The sequence below is a fragment of the Piliocolobus tephrosceles genome, chromosome 9 (assembly GCF_002776525.5).
Source record: "Piliocolobus tephrosceles isolate RC106 chromosome 9, ASM277652v3, whole genome shotgun sequence".
NCBI classification, from domain to species: Eukaryota; Metazoa; Chordata; class Mammalia; order Primates; family Cercopithecidae; genus Piliocolobus; species Piliocolobus tephrosceles.
Window position 1 is genome coordinate 86,189,749 of NC_045442.1, and position 19,220 is coordinate 86,208,968.

Genomic DNA, 19,220 nt, shown 5'->3' on the forward strand with positions numbered 1-19,220 from the left:
ATTCTCAGAGAACTATCATTATGTGACCTGTCTGGTGGTCCCCTGGAGGGCCCCCGCTCAGAAGGCTGTCTTTACTTTACATGTAGGACTTGGAGCTTGCCCAGTAGGAAAAGCCTAATTCTTGTGAGGGTTTGATGAAAACAATTACAGGCATTGTTTAACACTAAGACTTCCTGAGGTGGTGGCTAACAGCTGGGGCAAACAATAGGCTAACCAAAAGCTTCAAAGGAAAAGCTGAAGAATGAGATGTCCACAAAGGGCTTTGAAAAGTTCTAATATATTAAAACAAGAAGGAATCTAGAGGGCTCATGTGTGCTCATGGCCATATGAATGCTCAGGAAAAACGAGAGAAAGCCCTCAGCTCTCTCCTCTGCCTAACCTTGACAGGAAGTGAAGGCTAAGGCAGAGGCATCAACTGCTTGGTGTAGTGTTGAAGGTAGGCTGCATGTGCACATACATCCCTTCAACAAAGACTGAGAGACTTATTAGTTTCAGGCATTTAAGGAACTCTGTTCAAGTGTTAGCTGACTACTAATCTAATGAGCAGGGACTTCACTGGCCACACACAGAAAGAACACAGCCATCACAAAATTAGTTTAGAAAAGTCATTGAAAAAAACAGCAAGAAAGATGAACTGTGATGAAAAGAGAAAATCTGATTTCCAGAGTCACATTACATTATTTTAAATGTCCAGTCTTAAATGAAAATTAGGAGACACGGAAAGAAATGAGAAAGTATGACCCATACTCAGAAAAAAAAGCAGTCATTAGTAACTGCCCCTGGGGAGCCCTGATGTTGGACTTAGTAGACAAAGAATTTACATCAGCTACTAAAATATACTCAAACAACTAAAGAAAACTATGTCTAAAGAACTAAGGTATAAGAATGATACTTCTCAAATAGAGAATATTAATAAAGGGATACAAATTATAAAAAATAAACAGAAATTTGTAATTGAAAAGCACAATAACAAATAAAAAATTCATCAGTGAGATTGAAAGCAGTTTAGAGCAAGCAGAAAAAACAATCAGTGAACTTGAAGACAGGTCGATTGAGATTGAGTCTGAGGAACAAGAATAATAAAGAATGAAGAAAAATAAACAGAGCTTCTAAGACCCGTGGAACATCAAGTGAATCAACAGACATATAATCTGGGAGTTTCAGAAGATGAGGAAAGGGGAAGAACAAATATTTGAAGAAATAATGGCCTAACATTTACCAAATGTAACAAACATTAATCTAAACATTCAAGAGGTTCAAAAAACTTCAAGTAGGCTAAAGTCAAAGAGATCCACATGTAGACACACCATATTCAAATCGTTGAAAGTGAAAGAGAATCTTAAAAGCAAAACATAAGGAAGAAAATATACTCTTCTGAAGGGAGTCTACAAATCTATCTGAGGCGCAGTGTGGCTTCAAGATTAGACTTTGGAGTCAGTTTTGTCATGTATGTCTTTGAAGGTCATGTGGTTGGGTACACATTTTATATAACTCATGGGGATGGTTTTTCTCCTATTATAATCTTTGGAAATAACCATAAACTAAATTCTACAACCCAGATGAGTGCTTAGTCTTCATGACAGATATTCACAGATGGGGAAGACTACCCCATTATCCAGGCTTCCCAAAACTAACCTGTGATAATTAGACATTCATTGTGATCCAGCACCTCAGTGAAGAGCCGTGAAACAATCAACTCAGGATTGATTAAAAAGCGGATTTCTTCTTGCACAAGTCCTGCACTGGTTACACCACCTCCAACAAAACGATTTGCAAAATCCACCTGTTGGGAAAATGTGGCATGTTAAATAGTGGTCAAAAATACCTATGATCAAGAAGCACACAGTCTCTGAGCTCTCATCTCTTACTCTCCCACGAAAATCAATTCCCAAATGAGTAACCTTCCCAGGAAGGGCAGATTATGGTTGCTTAAACTCTTTCCATCTCACTGCAGTTAACACCTCTGCACATTTCTCTGGATCCCAGAACCACAGAAGGAATCTGGAAAATGGAGCCTTTAGGCAAAACATTACATATTATACAGATTCTTGTTTATAAACCTATTTATGTCTCAGGAGCCACAAATCAAGGGAGGTCTTTGTCTGGGAAGGTTTCAAAGTCATTCTCCCCCATTCACTAGTGAATTTCCTTTTATGTATTTCACGTGACTTTAATGTAATTAAACTTTTCTTATGTAATATGGTAACCAAACATTTGCTCTAAAGAATTGAAAAGTTTAGTAATCAACTTTTTGGGTAACCTTTTCCAACCTTATTGTAAGAATAAAGAGATCGAATTTTTTTCCTTCTAAATTCAACCCCAAACCCCAAACTACATGAACATTACAAATTATTTTTTTTAATATAACTAAGGAAAAAAGGAAGAAAAAAAAACCCCAGTATAGCAACACAGATTCAACTAAATTAATATTTCCAATTAGGTTGGAAACTTTTATGCTTCATGTGGAGTAGTATGATGGGATCCTCAAACTCCTACTAATAAAGAAGAGATACACAATCCTCCAGAGAAGCGAACTCAACTTGCTGGCATTATTTCCATTTGTCCAGTGCGTCCAGCACTATGCCAGCCTCATGAGGCAATATGTAAGAAATAGCAACCATCTTTCCCTTAGTGAGACTATCTTAGGAGTTAGATTACACACACACACAACTTGTGTATATACACAGTCATACACACAAGTAAAATAGAATTGACTAAATACCATGAGGATTATATGCTTTCAAACTATTTTAAAATATATGATTTCTTAAAACTTCAGTGTTCTTTAAAGCAACTGATACTAAATGACACTCTGAAGCCTATTTTATGAAACAGTAAAACAAGAGTATGAATTGTTTGATATGTAAAAATATATGTGAAAAGACAGAAATTAATAGAAGTCTTCTTTTACCATAGAATAACTTAGAAAATACTAAAACATACCACTGAGTAACTTCAAATGAGTCACCAGAGAGAACTGCATATTTGGATTTGTATTCTGGAGTACTAAAACCAATGCTAAAAAACCAGAGTAACTTTTTAGCTTATATAGGAAAATAATTTTGGTGAAACCAGTCTGCTGATTAGAATTAGTTACCTACTATATATGAAGTCTATGGGCACTGGGTGATTCATGGTTTAAACTGTCCAATTCAATAAATATTTACTGAGTATTGTGCTGGGAATCACTGGATACAAAGATGAATAAGATATGCATGGTTCCCCGCCTCACGGCATTTGCAATTTAGATAGCAGTTAGAATAAGCATAAGCAGAATGAGAAGATGATTATTAAAGAGCTTGTTACTATGTATTTGATACTTCCTAAAAATACAATTAACTAAAATTGGGGCATGGGAGGAAGATAGGAAAGTTTTACAAGAGGATGTGGCGGCTGACATGCAGGCTGAGGGCATAACTGCACAAGGACACAGGGCAAAAAAAACCAAATGTAAATCACCACTGAGGAGAATGGTAAACAGATTCCTCATGCTTGCCTGCATTGTAGAGTAGGTGGAGGCTTATAGTTGGTGATAAGGTGGTCTGAGGTCTAGGGAATTTTTACTCAATTTCCCTCTGAAGGTTCTGGGAAAGATTCAAGAAACACCTGGACCTATGTTTTAGGAAGATATTTCAGGCTAGAGTTTAAAGAATAAATGGAAAAGTGTAAAACTAAAAGTAAAAAGGCTGGTTAGGTGAGTACTGAATAGTTTATACAATCACTACTAGGGCCTCAAACAGGAAAATGGTAGAGGAAAGAGAAGAAACTCAGTAAAGAAATAAAATGGGCTATACTTGAGAACTAAGAGACTGGCTGAGTGCCTAGAAGTATAATGATATTGTGACTACGAATTTGAAATAGACGAGGTTTAAGATTGGTCTAACTTAATTTTTACTGGAATAAGGTACATAACAAAAATAAAAAGATAAGCTCTATCCAACTTATGTACTACTTGATAATGATCATGAAATACATTCAGTGTGTATGCTATTGTTTATGCTTTGAATAAAAGGTCAACATTTGTAACCTGAAAGGTGTGCACAGAAATAAAAACACTAAACTCAGTATGTCTCTAAAAGCCGGAGTCTTTTAGAAAACCAAAGTTTTACACTTAAAAAAGTTCTTAACAATAAAGACCCTCTAGAACAGTTGAGAAACCTGTTCTAGTACATGAAAACAAGAATGTGAGTGCATCTTTATTTTTAGCCAGTTATTTTCCAAGTCACTTTAAAGCTACTTGTTCAGATTACTCAGATTCTGAATTACAACTTGATGAAAAGACAGGAATGACAACGCTCCTCAGAGTGGTTTGGTTGTTGTTGCCATTCAGCATAATGTAATTTATATGCTACACAATGAGCTCTGTCGCATTGCAATACAATATTCCCCGATCTCCTGGGGAGACATGGCATGGGTAGGGAGAACAATTAATAGCAATAAGCCCTTACGGTATTCTTTTAATCTGCTGAGGTCTCACATTTCATCTACAATATATTCCAAGGAAGTGGTGAGGATCTCACCCTTAACTGTTGTCAAATAATTCCTTGCTGAATTGTACTGTAATGAAAGGTCAGCATTCCTGTGGTCCTAACCAGCCATAACTTTGTTTAGTTCATGTGTATTAAGAATCTCTCAGTTTATCCAAGACTTTAAAGATGGAAAGAACTTTATCAAGAGGGGAATGTGGGGGGAAAAGTGGTATTAATTCGAACCAATATTTAAGCATATTTTAAGATTAGTTTTAAAACAGAAAAAAGGTATAGGAGTAAATACAAATTTAAATATGTTTTGTTTTTCCAAAGTAAGCACAGGAAAAATATTAATTCAGCTATCCTAAGTATTTTTATTTATAAGCTCACTTATAAATAACCACTGGGAGAAGGTGATTTAGAATAAAGTATAGTTTGTCTCATTGAAGATTTTAATTACAAATATGTCCAAATAAAAGGCCATTTAAAAAAGAATCTGTTTCATTTAAATAATAACTAGACACAAATTTTATAGTAAGCATTAAGTTATTCAAACAAATCAGTCCATTTTCAGGCAACTGCTTTCTTTAGATTCTGAACCAATATAAGCACCAAATAAGAATCTAGGAAGAAAAATAAACTATTATCAGTATAAATGAGATGGTATACAAGCTTCTTTCAAAGAAAACTCAGTTTACAATGCTCTTATAAATGGGATAAGAACACAAAACACTAACATTTTGTCTCTGATTAGTGAATTTTAAAGCAGCACTATAAATCAAAAGGTTAGGTTAGATATTACTATATTTTAAACATGGGGTTTTTGTTAACCCCTTTCTCCAAAAATACTTTTTAAAGGTAAAAGTAGTAACAGATTATTAACAAAGATTGAGGGGTGGACAGAATTACCTGCTTTTAACAGGGAAAAGACATAGCAAGCATAGCTAGCTCATGTGTATGAAACTGTTACATATGAGAGAGAGGCCTTTCTTATCAATCAGTTTTAGACGTCTGGCCCCTCAACCTAAACAAAGCTGTTAGTGGCTGAAAGACATCTCAATCTGGTCATCAAGTAGGGCAGAGCAAGAAGAGCCTTTAAGGAAAAAGAATAAAAATGCTTGGCGACAGTCTGTCAAGACTATACCCTGGGAACTTCCTCCACTGTCAACCTACAATCAATGTCTGAACCAAGAGGCTGATGCTGCCCAGATCTTGGGACTTTCTGTCAAAGGCTTTTGAGAGAAGCACATGTAAGAAACAGAGAATATACACCGGCAAATAACATTACCAAGCCTGTCAAAGTGATCTGTTTGGTGTTTTTCTTCATTCAGCTATCATGCTTCTTTGCATTAAATCAGTTTAGGAGACAAATAAACAGCTTTTCAAATTTCTTTTGCTGTCAGAAGTCTGAGAAGAAAAAGTCCCAATCATACACAGACACTACTGAGATTCACCCACCTGTAGCATGCCTCGGCCATTTTCTTCTATGGTACCTTCGTAAGTGACATGCAATCGTGTCAAGGGTTTTTCACATCTACAATGTAAAAAGACATTCCTTTACTTATTATTTTAATGACAAGTGGTTCACTGCGGACAAATGTGAAAATATAGGTAACTATTCAAAAACTGAAACCACCCCAAATCTCAGAAGTCAGAAACAGATGCCTACTGTTAACATTCTTGGTACTGATCCTCCTTATTCAAACATGTAAATATACATATTTAAATTAAAATGAGATAACATATTGTTTGAAACCTGCTTTTCCTCTAAATAGTATGAGAGTGTTTATTTTTTAAAACAGTTGAAAAACATTGCAAAATATTAAAAAAATTAAGATCTTTGAAATTTTGTTATGGCTAGGGTTGGCAATCTGAGAAAAAATGTAGAAAAAATTTGGCAATACATCATATATGATTCTCATATGGATTCTACTTTCTGTTTTCACTGTTTGATAACCGTGTGTGTGTGTGTGTGTGTGTGTATGTCTTGATGAAAATACATGCCACAGAAATTCTGAACAATGGTATTTTTCTATTAATAAGGTTAACAGAAAAACCTAGCATCTATAATTCAGAAGGCATAATTATTTTCTTTCCCTTTCAACCATGGTCACTGAGATATTTACTTGACTTAACGTTAGATTAACAACAAATTTCATTGTATTAATGGCATTTGTTAACATTATTTTCCTTATTAAATATTTTCCCCCGATCACTTACTGAATAAAAAATATAAATTATTATGAATGAAATAGAGGAGATTCAAAGTTCTAACTCACGTAAGAGTGCCAATAATCTTTTTTGGGAAGGAGGAGATGATTATATTTTTAGAGAATAGTCTAGGAGGTTAGCTGGAAAAGTACTGAGAATTGCTTGATTCCTTCCTGGTCTCAATGAGTTTAAATACATTTCTGGCAAAATTCCAGACCAACAGGCTGATAGCTTTAACTCAGAAGGTAATTCTGCACAGGTTCTGTCTAAGAGCCTTATTTGTATTAACTCATTTAATCCTCTCAACAACCCTATTACTATCTCCTTTTATAGAAGGGGGAACAAAGCACAGAACATCTAAGTAAGCTAACCAAGACTAGTAAATAAAGCAGCAGAGATGTGAAACTAGGTAGACTCATTCAATGGTCCAGGCTCTGTATCAGTATGCCATACTTTTAAAAAAATTACTTTCCCGGTCTCTTGTAGAAAACAGTATCATAAGTTTAATATATATTTTTTAACTTCCTTTTTTTGGTCCTACTTTCCTAGCCATTTTATTCAGAGGAAGACCCTCCCTGTGAGCATACTACTAAAATCTCTGGGCTGTCAGTCAGGACTTCAGAACAGGAATTCCATCTGTTGTCAACTATTCTCCATGACTGAAACTAGAAATTTTATAGTATAGCTCTTAATAAAATTATGAAATTGCTAGAAACTTTTCCTTGGTTTTGTTTGGAAGCATTTTCTAACTTCCCAATAGGTCATCCTCTAAACTCCTGCCCCAGGAGTCAAAGACATAGATGATTCTGGCTCCCTGTGATTAAGCCTGGCTAAAGTATTTGCTGATAATCACAGGGTTGACTATAACATGCCAGAAACTTGGAATTCAGTTCCAACTCCTGGCACCCATTTAGCCCCTTACTCTTGGGAACACCAACAATCCTCAACTTTTCTTCATTCTCCCTCTTTAAGTGAATGCATGTTTCTGGTTCTGTCGAGTCTCGGAGACTGATTTTAATTACATTCTCCAACTCACTTATGAAGCAGCTAAAACAAAAATGAGATCAATGAAACAAAAATAAGTTAAATTCTGCCTATCAAAACTAAGGGGACAAACTCTGTCTCACTTAGAGGCAAAGTTACAGTGTCTCATTGACACAGCAGCCTTGCCAGTCTCTGCATTTTGACCTGTCCCTTCTCTCCCACATGGTGGTATACAAATGGGTGTTCTTTCATACTAGCGTCAAATGAATATCAGATGCAAAGTAGAGATCCTGGATGACTTAAAAATAAGCCCTCAGATTGATCTGTAAAATCTACACCAAAGTAACAGGAATAAAACATCTGCATTCCTATTAGAGATTAATAGAAGAATGAAGAAAAACAATCCTCTGCACCATAGAGATGACACAGCAGAATGGTACTTTTAATTCCAGGCACCATATTTTAAGAGGGCCCAATGAATGGGAGTATGTTAAGAGCAGAGATAAAGGGTTTAGAATACATATTACATGTGAAATAGAAGAAATGAATCAATTTAATATGAAATTGTGTGCACTGTTAGAAAGGGAAGTAGGTCAAGAAGCCATTAAGATACATGAAGAAGGGTCAGATGCTAAAACTACAAATTCAGATGTATTTATGTAGCTCCAGAAGGAAGAACCAGGAATGGTGGAGAATGAATGCAGAAAACATTTTTAGTGAATGAAAGCATGAGATGGTAACACAAGCAGCCACCATTGGAACAAACTGATGTGAAACAGCATATTTCCCATCACTGAAGCTATCCAGTCTCCATCCATCGCAGGTATTACAGAGCTGATCCAAGAGTTTAGTAGGCGGCTGGGGTTTCTTTCAGATCTAACATGCCATGATGCCAAAATGCTGTACATGTTCTCATCTTTTTCAGGCTTATTTTTTTTTCTCTCTTCAGGTTGCTTAACCTTTTATCTACTTCCCTCTATTAATAATCATCTAAACCATGTACTCAAGTCTTCTGAAGTCAATTTCTTTATCTTTCACTTCACTTTATCTTTATCTTCACTTTCACTTGGTGGATGAAAACAATGCAGGAAAGCCACCTAAGCAGATATGACTTCTCAAGTTAACTTTTTAAAAGTGATTTCCATTCATCACTAATCCCAAACAAAACAATTACACACTATCATAAAATTATTAGAAAATTATTAGAAAGTGAAAACGAGAGGCATTGGTTAAATATGTTTAATATGCTTCATCATGTCCTCAAACATATTTAAAAAGTTAATCCACACTTCTTTAAGTGTATTGGGGGACTTGCTTTAGATTAAGAAATAGTTAACTATTTCAGGACCCTTCTTTAAGTGTATTGTAACTATTTCAGGACACTAAGGACCCTACAAATCTGAATTAGCTCAGATTGGCTGCTATTTCCTCAATATTTTCTGATAAATAAGAAACAAAACAGAAAATACCAACTTCCACAAAATCTACCAGTAGTACACAAGGGCAGCCAAACTTCAAAATTCTTGCCACTCAGACAAACTCTAAACAGTTACTGTTTACTAAAATGTAAATAATAAAGACTTTTCTCAATCTTGTCCTCTAGAAAGAAAAGCCATAAAGTTCAAACACTAACCAAAAAAGAGGGTAAGGAGAAACATTTAAATACTGGTGTTCCTTTTATTAGTGTCTTCAAATACAACACTCCTCAATTCTAAACAGGACTTTCTTTCAGAAAACAAAACCAAGACAAAACGGTTGAAATCAAAGGGTTATAGACTTTGATTTAAAAGGCATGACCTTTTCAAAAATGAGAGCTATTAATGGATCATTTATGAGAAGAAATTCCCTGGCACTAGGATAATTAGAGGTTGGAAAACCATCTTTCCAGGTGCTATAAAATAGAATCCTCTCATGGTGAAAGAGTCCTTCTAATTCTAGGGCTAGGATTATTTTTATTATTGTTACCTTTCCCATTCTGGAAAATCTTCAAGACTCTGTCTTGTAAATGTCACCAACCCAGTAGGTTCTACAGAAGCAATAAAAGAAAAACATACCCAAAATAAGTTTCAATTTTGAAAAGATTATACACACACACACACACTCTCTCAGTAAAAGAACAGGTCTAACATTGGCTATAAAACCAATCAGGAAATAGAAAGTCTAGTACTGGAAAATAACAGAATATTGACTGAAAATAATATTAACTTTACAGTAGAAACTCCTATAAAATAATAAGACTTCACTAAACAAAACTATACAAACAACAGCACAACAGTAGGATTTGAGTGCTGGTACTTTCTGGTAAAGTGTTTGAAGCTGAATACACTTTTTTTTTTTTAAAAGCACTGAAAAAAGGATGTATAACTGGTACAGCTTACGCAATAAAGACAAAATAGAATTCAAATTTGTAGACTCCTTTAAAAAGAAAGGACTTAACCCTACATTCAAAGACTGGTGAATAAATACACATTTATATACTTTATGGTAAAGTGAAATGCCACAGATTTAAAAACGAAATCATTTGCACATCCTCTGGAGTTAGTACAGCTAAGTCCCGGGCTTAGATAGTGGGCAATCATTCTACTTGTCAGTCGCAGTCTTAGCCAGAGGAGAAATTACTGGTTCTAAGAGTTTACAGAACAAAAATGACATATTTTTCAAGAAGCAGTAAATTTGGGAGGATTAAGATGAAGTACTATTAATGCAGTCAATAATTTTAGAGGATGAGATCCTTTTCTAGTCAGATTTACTTTTTTTAAAAAAAGCTAGTAGCAAAAAGAAACAAATAAATCAGCTGGTCAGAAGTAATTTGTCTGATTCAAATCAAAGAACAAACTAAAAAGGCCATGCCATTTCTGTTTTCTTGAATAGAAAAAAAGCTCTTAAGGAAAGAGAGAGATGTCAGGAACTATTAGTGATGCCGGTGTCTAGCCCAGTGAAAGTCTGGCCATCATTCCATTCCTACGCACAATTCCACATTTCCTTGTTCTCAGTCAAAAGCACGAACCGCTCAAAAACCATATGGAGCAGTTGCAGTAGAAAACAAAATTTTTTCTTAACATGGGTCTTACATTCTTTAGATATCTAATCTTAAGATAAATGGGTAACATATTTAAAACTCACAAGTAAGTGGTCAAACAACTCAAACACTAGAGAAGCAATTCCATGAATATGATAGAAAACATCTCTCTTGTCATTCGGTAACTTAGCAGAGAAGTAAGAACATCAAATGTTCTTCATATATACTAGGAGATGCTAAGAGAAATTCATAAACACTGCTGGCAAAGCAAGAAAAGGCAGAAGAACATGGTTTCTTAGATTAACAAAAATGCCCTGTGAGCTTTCTTTCATAACAAGGCAACTTTCATCTCGGAATAGGATACGTTGGTTAATCAAATACTTCCCATAATAAAGTCACAATATATACTACCTACAGGTCATAAATTTTCAAAAACCTGATCTATAAGATACTTTATCTAAAACTATATAGAAAATAATTTAAATTGGAATGCTCTTTAAAATATTTCAGTCTCAAGATCTTCATCAAATATAAAATATACATGTTTAACAACACTGAAAAGTTAGTCCTGATGGAATTCTATTTTTATCAACTCTAAAAGGCATGTTTTTTCACATATTACGTTTCCGAAACTGGAATCATCTTTTAGGAGGTATCTTACCATAGGTCTAGAGGTGAATTTTCCCAGAAAAGATGTGCATCTGCTTCTGCTGTCATCTGGGAGCACTATCAGCCTGATATCATCTGAATTAATACTTTGTGGCAGGCCTTTGTGGACCACACTGGTGGTGAGGCTGCACACCCAAAGCTTAGGGCTTGTGGTTCAAATTCTCAGAGAAATGTTTTTTTTTTTACTTTCTCTATTTAGAGTCAAGGTTGAGACTTGCATGTTTCTTTATGGTCCCTTTTCTGGATGATAAATTAATTTCTCATTTATTCTTAGGTGTACCAGCCTCGTGGATCAGGTCTCCTACTAAACTCCCTGTCCGGAGTGGTTTTTTCCTTCTTAGAGGTAATATAACGTAATAGCACTTTTTAAAAATAATCTATGACATCTTAGATTCGATGAAATATGGTATCTTAAATAAGTTTCTGAAGTCTATTGAGTAGGCTCCAGAACTTCTACACGACTCATTATACTGCAACCTCTTTTATTCTCTTTAGTATTTCCTCCTTAAACCATTAACTTTACATACTGAAGACCAAGAGCAATGTTGTACTGCATTTCTACAAAGAACTTAATTACCATGTGTAGTGAAAAAGTCAGGAAATAAAATGTCTAGTTATAATTTATTTCTTCAAATTCCCAATACTTAAAATGGCATATACATTTCTAGTTGAAAAAACAATCTTTTAGCTTTTTCCTCAAAGTATCTGAAATCCTGAAATTTAGAAAGCCAAGTTGGTTTTTAGAGAAGACATATATGATTTGACTCCTAGGACAAAAAAGTAAACTCTGTACTACTTAGTTATAATAATTCTACTTAAAACAGCAACTCAAAGTACTGTGAAAACAAAACAAAACAAAACCAATAGTAATAATTCGAATTAGGCCTAGAATAGCCAAAAAAAAGTAGTCATCTTTTTTTTTTTTTGAGACAGAGCCTTGCTCTGTCACCCAGGCTAAAGTGCAGTGGCACAATCTCAGCTCACTGCAACCTCCAACTCCAGGGTTCAAGTGATTCTTGTGCCTCAACCTCCCGAGTAGCTGGGATTACAGGCTCCCACCACCGTGCCCAGCTAATTTTTGTATTTTTTTTTTCTTTTTGAGACGGAGTCTTGCTCTGTAGCCCAGGCTGGAGTGCAGTGGCGCAATCTTGGCTCACTGCAAGCTCCGCCTCCCGGGTTCACGCCATTCTCCTGCCTCAGCCTCCCGAGTAGCTGGGACTACAGGCGCTGGCCACCACGCCTGGCTGATTTTTTGTATTTTTAGTAGAGACGGGGTTTCACCATGTTAGCCAGGCTGGTCTGGAACTCCTGACCTCATGATCCACCCACCTCAGCCTCCCAAAGTGCTGGGATTACAGGCATGAGCCATCACGCGTGGCCTTAAATAGTCATCTTTTTAACAAATCATTACAAATTCTAATTTGATTTTGTGTCTCATAGGTCCAAATAACTCTGCATTTTAATATTTCATTCAGTACAGGGCACAAATCTGAAATTCAATAAGCTATGAGATAAATAATCCCATTATCAAAGAAGCATATAATTTTCGCTTAAATATCAAAATCCTGATAATTGATTTCATTCTAAAAATTTAACAATGTCCAATAGCAACACATTCAAGGGCGAAAATGCCAAGTACACTGAATACAAGAGTAAAAGAAGGATATGAGAAAAATGACCTTAAAATGATTCAAAGACATGTTTTAAGACAATCCTACAACCCAGAACTGAAAAAAAGTCATTTCACTTGACCAGGTTGACCTCACCTACTTAGCACAAAGAAACTTTTGAGGTGTTCTGGTTTACATCCACTTGTAGGAAAGGCTACCCATTGATAATAGCTTACATTTATTAAGCATGTATCTTCTTGTTTAATATCTATAAGTACCCTATAAGGTATTGGCCATTATTATATTATTTCATAGATGATAAAACTGAAGCTTAGAGGTGTCAAGAAACTTGACTATGGTCATTCAGCTTCTGAGATAAGAGTGGCAATACCAATCTATTATCACTGGTCATTACTAGCATTTGTTGGACATTTACTAATACTGTCTCAGCTGCTATCAGGTTCTGGGGAAGCAAGAATGTTAAGGTTCAATAGAGGAAGATGGAGATACAAAACTCAGTACAAAACAGTTTTATAAGAACTCCACAAAAGGCTTAGGGGGGCACAAAAGAGGAATGGTTAGAAAAGCAATGCGTTAGTTGACTTATGCAAATAAACTAGTGAATACTTCTTTAAATAAAGAGCATCCAAAATTTATTTCCTGGTCAATATACTTTCTCTGGTTTTTATTCATGAAAATCTTTTGACATATATTACAGATTTCAGAGAATATGGGTCTGATTTCAGAGTATGTAAACCCCGCCCCCCTACATTTACAGCACACATTTATGCTCATACACAACATAAGCATAAAATCTAGGTTATAATGTTGAATCATTACTACTGTTTCAATGTGGTGGGGACAGGAAGGTTTATGTTAAACACAAAATGTTCCTCACATGTCACTTGACTTGAACTGTTCCCATCAGCAAGAAAAATTACAGTAAGAATGAAAGGAATTTACTTTTCTCTGTGACTCTTCTAAAGTAGCAGAAGAGCGTTTTAAGTTTCTCTGGTTTCCTTGATGAACGTCCCTCAAACAACCTAAAAGAGATAAAAAACAAAAGAGAGTGGAAGATGAGTTAAAATGCCTTAATGATTCACAGAACTACATCCATATTGCTACCAAGTAATAAAAAGAAATAATTCTTCCAGAAGACAATTCTGTAATGATAAGAACTGGAAAACTGGTTTAGATTCAAATAGCATCTGGAGAGAACTGAAACCAACTAGAACCAGGCTTCCTCAAAGCTGTTCAAATCAGACAGCATTTGCTACCAACCACATTTCTCCAACCTATCTTCCACCATGGAGAAGGCACCATCTAGCCATCCCAGTCAATTAGGGTCAGTCAGTCAGTGCACAGCTACTTTCTCAATGGCTAATAACATTTACAATTCATAATGTTACTAGGTAGTTTGATAAGTAACAAAAACAGTAGCTGAAAAAAATCCTTATCTGAGTGTTTGTGAGGAAAGGAGAGTGGAGGGAAATGGGGGAAGGGACACAGGCAGGTATAACAAGATATCAGGGCTCAACAATCCTTGTTAATTGAACAACTAGATTCTTTTTTGCACTGAATGTCTGTGCCCTCTCAAAATTTATATGTCGAATCCTTAATCCCTAATGTAGCTAAATTTGGAGATAGGGCCTGTGAGGGGGTAGTAATGGTTAAATGAGGTCATAGGGGTAGGACTCTAATCTGATAGAACTGGTGCCATTTTAAGAAGAGAAGGAGAGTACTCTCCCTCTGCCATGTGAGGACAAGATGCCAGCCAATCTATAAGCCAGGAAGAAAGCCCTCATCAGGAACTGAAGCAGCAGCACCTTGATCTGCAGCTTCTAGCCTCCAGAACCATGAGAAAATAAATTTCTGTTGTTTAAGCCACTCAGTTCTATGGTATTTTATTATGGCAGCCCAAGCTGACTAATAGAGATCCTTTGCATGATAACTAAAACAGTGCCTACCCTGTGTCATCTAGTTTTCAGCAACCCAGACTTGGATTACTTAATGCAGTTTTCTTTGAAATGACATGGCATTGTTATTGGTAACATATAATTCAATTTATTCTGAGGAAAGAAAAGCAGGGCTTTAAAAGCATTATGACCTGAGTAAGTATTCACTAAAAGATTTCTAACACAAAAGCATGCTTTTGAGCATCAGCTCTAGCTTTCCCAAGGCATTTACAAATTATAGAGATTCAGTGGCTATAAATGATGAGGTACTCTTCATCTGCCTCTAGTCATGTGCTCTGACTTTAAAACCAGAAACCCTTCAAGTAAAGTCCATGTTAATAAGTGCTGAAACGGGTAATTGTTTTTCATGATTACAAGAGCAAGCTTACGTAACTACGCTGAGAGGGAAAAGTTAATTCCATGAGAAAATCCTATTGAGCAACTGAAATAAATTAGGAAAAGGAAAGGAAATGCAGATTTCAAATGGTTCCGTTTTCAATGATCTGAAATCTGTATCCAGGGCCAATTTCTGGAAAAATAATTTATATGAATATTTATTTCCTAAAAAGAATACTAATGTAGGCTAGTATTTTAACCAAATCTAAAATCAGATCTCTTTTTAAAAATAGTTTAAGACAGCCTGTGTGATAATTTTTACTTATTTAAAAAAACATATCTTTCTAAAATATTTAATACACATACTCTCATAATCCAGTTGCCAGCTGAAAGAAAGGCTCTTTGACGGTGCAGGTTTCAGTGGCTTCTTCTAGAATAGAGTTTATTTAAGTCAAAATGAAGAAGCCACATGGCAGTTTAATTAAACATCCTATATCAATAAATACGATTTACTAAATGAATACCTTAGGCTCCATTGCAAAATCTCTTTCTAGGCTCACTATGTAGTAGAGGAAAGCAGTATGAATATAAAAGTAGCCACCACCTTTTCCTAGAGATGGACTGATGTACTATACAATTCAATTAAAGGATAAAAGTACTTCAATAGAACTATTGCATAGTGAGGAGAAAATGGCTGTTGCTCTTAAGAAATAATTCTCCAAAACATAGAAAAAGTGTCCTTAGCTTCCATATGTGGTCATCTGTGTATAAAATCACATAAAAGGTCACATACTTCACAACCATGATGACAAATTATTAACTTTAGGAGCCTCGTGAGACTGCAGATTTATTATCCTGGCAAGACAGACTTTCCTGGAAGATTTTATGGCTGTTATTATCAACCACTACAAATGAACACCATGGTTTATTTTGCAGGTCCAAATCTTAAAGGTACAAATCAAGCAGAATCTCAATGTACTCTGTTTATTCATTGCTCCAGTCCTAACTTCAAATCACTGTGTAACCAAATATGCTTTCCCATCTTCCTGATAGAGCAGGGGGAAGTGCGGGAAGTGTGGTGATGGCTGCGGGGGGTAAGAAGTGGAGATAAAGTCAGAGGAGATGAAATAGGTTTAAAATTCTTGTGACAATTCTCAGACTTGGCTGTTGTGAAATCTTAAAGTTGTATGCACCGCCACTCAAATAAAATGAATTATCCTGATAGGGAAGCAAGTAAAAATAACATAAATAGACAGGCAAACAGCATGAATGAAAGTCATCCCAGGAGTGATATATAATCTGAGAGACAGCTTTTGGGGGTGAGGAGGAAAACAAAAGGACTGAGGCTGGAGCCCAAGAAAGGGGTGAAGGGGGAGAAGAAAGATGGGACAGGGAAGACAGAGAGAAGAGAAAGGCTGATAGAAATGGGGTTAGAGACAGAGGGCACGAGAGACACACACACAGAGAAAGACACACACAAACAGGCTCAGAGAAAGTGAGACCTTCTCATAATCATAAAGCATCATTCCCCGCCCCCACTCCCCCTTTTTAATTTAAACTTCCCAACACCTTTCTTTTTTAGTTTAGATTTTTCAAGTCCTGGGTATGTATATTTGAAGGCACATTTTAGGTCAGCAGTGTGCATACAAACCAGGCCACAATAACTCCTCCGCATGTAGGGAAGACATTTGGGCATTTAATTGAAAGATAATGATAGATTATTAAAGAAATCAAACAGAAAAAGTCAGTCAGGAAATCTTACTTTGTTCTAAACAAAACTGTTTGTATTTTCAAAGACAGAAGTCAGTCAAAGGTCAGATACTTATTAGCTGGTGTTTTTCTTTGCATACTTATTAAGGAGAAACACAGCTGAATAAAATCTTTCCCTGAATGGAATACTGATAACATTACTGGAATTTTATTCTAGGTATATCCATCCCCACCCCTGCCACAACCCACTATGCCATTTCAAGTTAAGTAATAATCCCATTAGTATACAGTAAATCAAGCCCAAAGCACTACAACCTCCATTTTAAAATACGAGCAAGTGATAATCCGGAACCCAGCCAGAAAGTCATTCCTGGCTCTTCTGTGAGGCATTCTGCCATATGGCCCCAGCAGCATTTTCAATCCAGGGAAGAGACAGATGTAAAAACCTCCTGGGTTGACCACTGCTGAGACCCACAATTTATCTCTGACCATCTAGTTTCCATGCAAACTCAGAAGCATCAATGCTAATCACATTGGAAGCCTTTATATGAATGTTTAGGACCTGAAAGGCAAGCAGGGAAAAAGGTCAGGGGTATTTAATATAACTAAGAAGGCTGAAAGAACACAGCAATAAATAAAAAAGGGAAGACTTATTCAATTTATTGATGTCAGCCTCCCAACACATACTTTTACCATTTTTCTTATTCAACTAGCTAGCCATACCTCTTTTGAGATTAAATATACTCTCACACACACAACTCCCCACTGTTAGAAACTATAATCGTAAATAGAAACTATGCATAAAAGGAAATAACACAATAAAATGCTACATAATCAGCCTAACAAATGGCTCATCAGATTAAGTACTGGATCTTTCAGAAGCTACATGAAAGTGGGGGGACTTTCGGTTGTTTGGCATTTCTGGAGCACTCAGAGCATTTTGCTCATGACAAGCATTGAGATATAATAAAAGAACACTGAGTTTGAGTAGAAGACAGTGATCAAGTTCCAGTTATGCTAAACAATTCATTTACTCTCCCTGAACCTTATCGTAGATAGGTTTCCCTACCTAGAAAATTCCATAGACAGAATCAAAGCAAGTCATCAAAAGACAGAATCAATGGTGATGTACAATCGTTGTTCCTATTATTTGCTAGCTTAGGCTCATTAAAACACACACCATCTCACAGTGAAAGGCAAGTGCAGACATTCTGGCTGCTTAGGATTCTCTATAACATTGTGGAGACTAACACTGGGTTACCTGCCTTAATTCATTTTCTGTGTTCTGGTATCCAAAAGAACATCCATCACCTAGGAAGACAAGAATATGCCTGATTTCAAATCTTCAATGGAACTACTTAAACTCTTATTTGGTGAGAATGCTATCTGCTGCAAGCTTAAATTCGTCACGGTCACTCTGGACTTACAAATGGCTTTAATTCATTTAATAGATCAATAATTATTTCTAAAAATAGTTCTAATTTTTGACTAGCCATGAGGTAAGAATTATTAATTCAGTTCATTCAAAGGGAGACTGTGTAGCAGAATGGTTAAGGACACAGATTCTCAAAGGAGACTATATCCTGCGTTTGAATCCCAAGTCTACCAGTTACTGTGTTAACCTGGTGAAGTGATTTCCCTCTCTAAACTTCCATCTCATTTTAAAAAAGAGAGTAACAACAATTCCTAATCAATATCTAATTCATATGGTTAATGTGGCAAGTAAATGAATTTCAGATAATGCTGAGTAAGCTAAGGTACTTGAGCTAAAATAAGGCCCAGGCAAAAAAAAAAAAAAAAAAAAAATCAACATTCATTTACATAAAGTAGTTGTATTGTTCTAATTAATAGTCCCTTCATTTAAAAAAATGGCCCAACCTTGATTCCCATCCATCCCAACATGCTTTCAGTGCTAACTAGCTCAGTCTTCAGGATAAATGACCATGTACAATGAAAAAGATAAATCTGCCATCACCAAGAAGCCCCAGACGTCCCCACTCAGAAGTTTGGCTGAAAAACAAAGGTCTTTTAATTGGCCCAGTGCAGTGGTTCATGCCTGTAATCCCAGCACTTTGGGAGGCCAAGGCGGGCTGATCACAAGGTCAGGAGATTGAGGCCATTCTGGCTAACACGGTGAAATCCCATCTCTACTAAAAATACAAAAAATTAGCCGGGTATGGTGGCAGGCACCTGTAGTCCCAGCTACTCAGGGGGCTAAGGCAGGAGAATGGTGTAAACTCGGGAGGCGGAGCTTGCA

At 36.0% G+C, this 19,220-nt stretch overlaps 1 protein-coding gene across 4 annotated transcripts in view; it reads right to left on the bottom strand.

The window, feature by feature from the left end:
- Window positions 1-19,220, bottom strand: part of PARG (poly(ADP-ribose) glycohydrolase) — a 134,024-nt gene that overhangs the window by 37,480 nt on the left and 77,324 nt on the right. For all 4 annotated transcript variants that reach the window (XM_023230123.1, XM_023230121.1, XM_023230122.1 and 1 more), the window contains 4 exons: window positions 13,926-14,005; window positions 9,630-9,690; window positions 5,928-6,003; window positions 1,636-1,783 (listed from right to left, as the gene is read on the bottom strand). In XM_023230123.1, coding sequence (XP_023085891.1) covers window positions 1,636-1,783; window positions 5,928-6,003; window positions 9,630-9,690; window positions 13,926-14,005 — 365 coding nt within the window. The remainder of the gene's footprint in view (window positions 1-1,635; window positions 1,784-5,927; window positions 6,004-9,629; window positions 9,691-13,925; window positions 14,006-19,220) is intronic.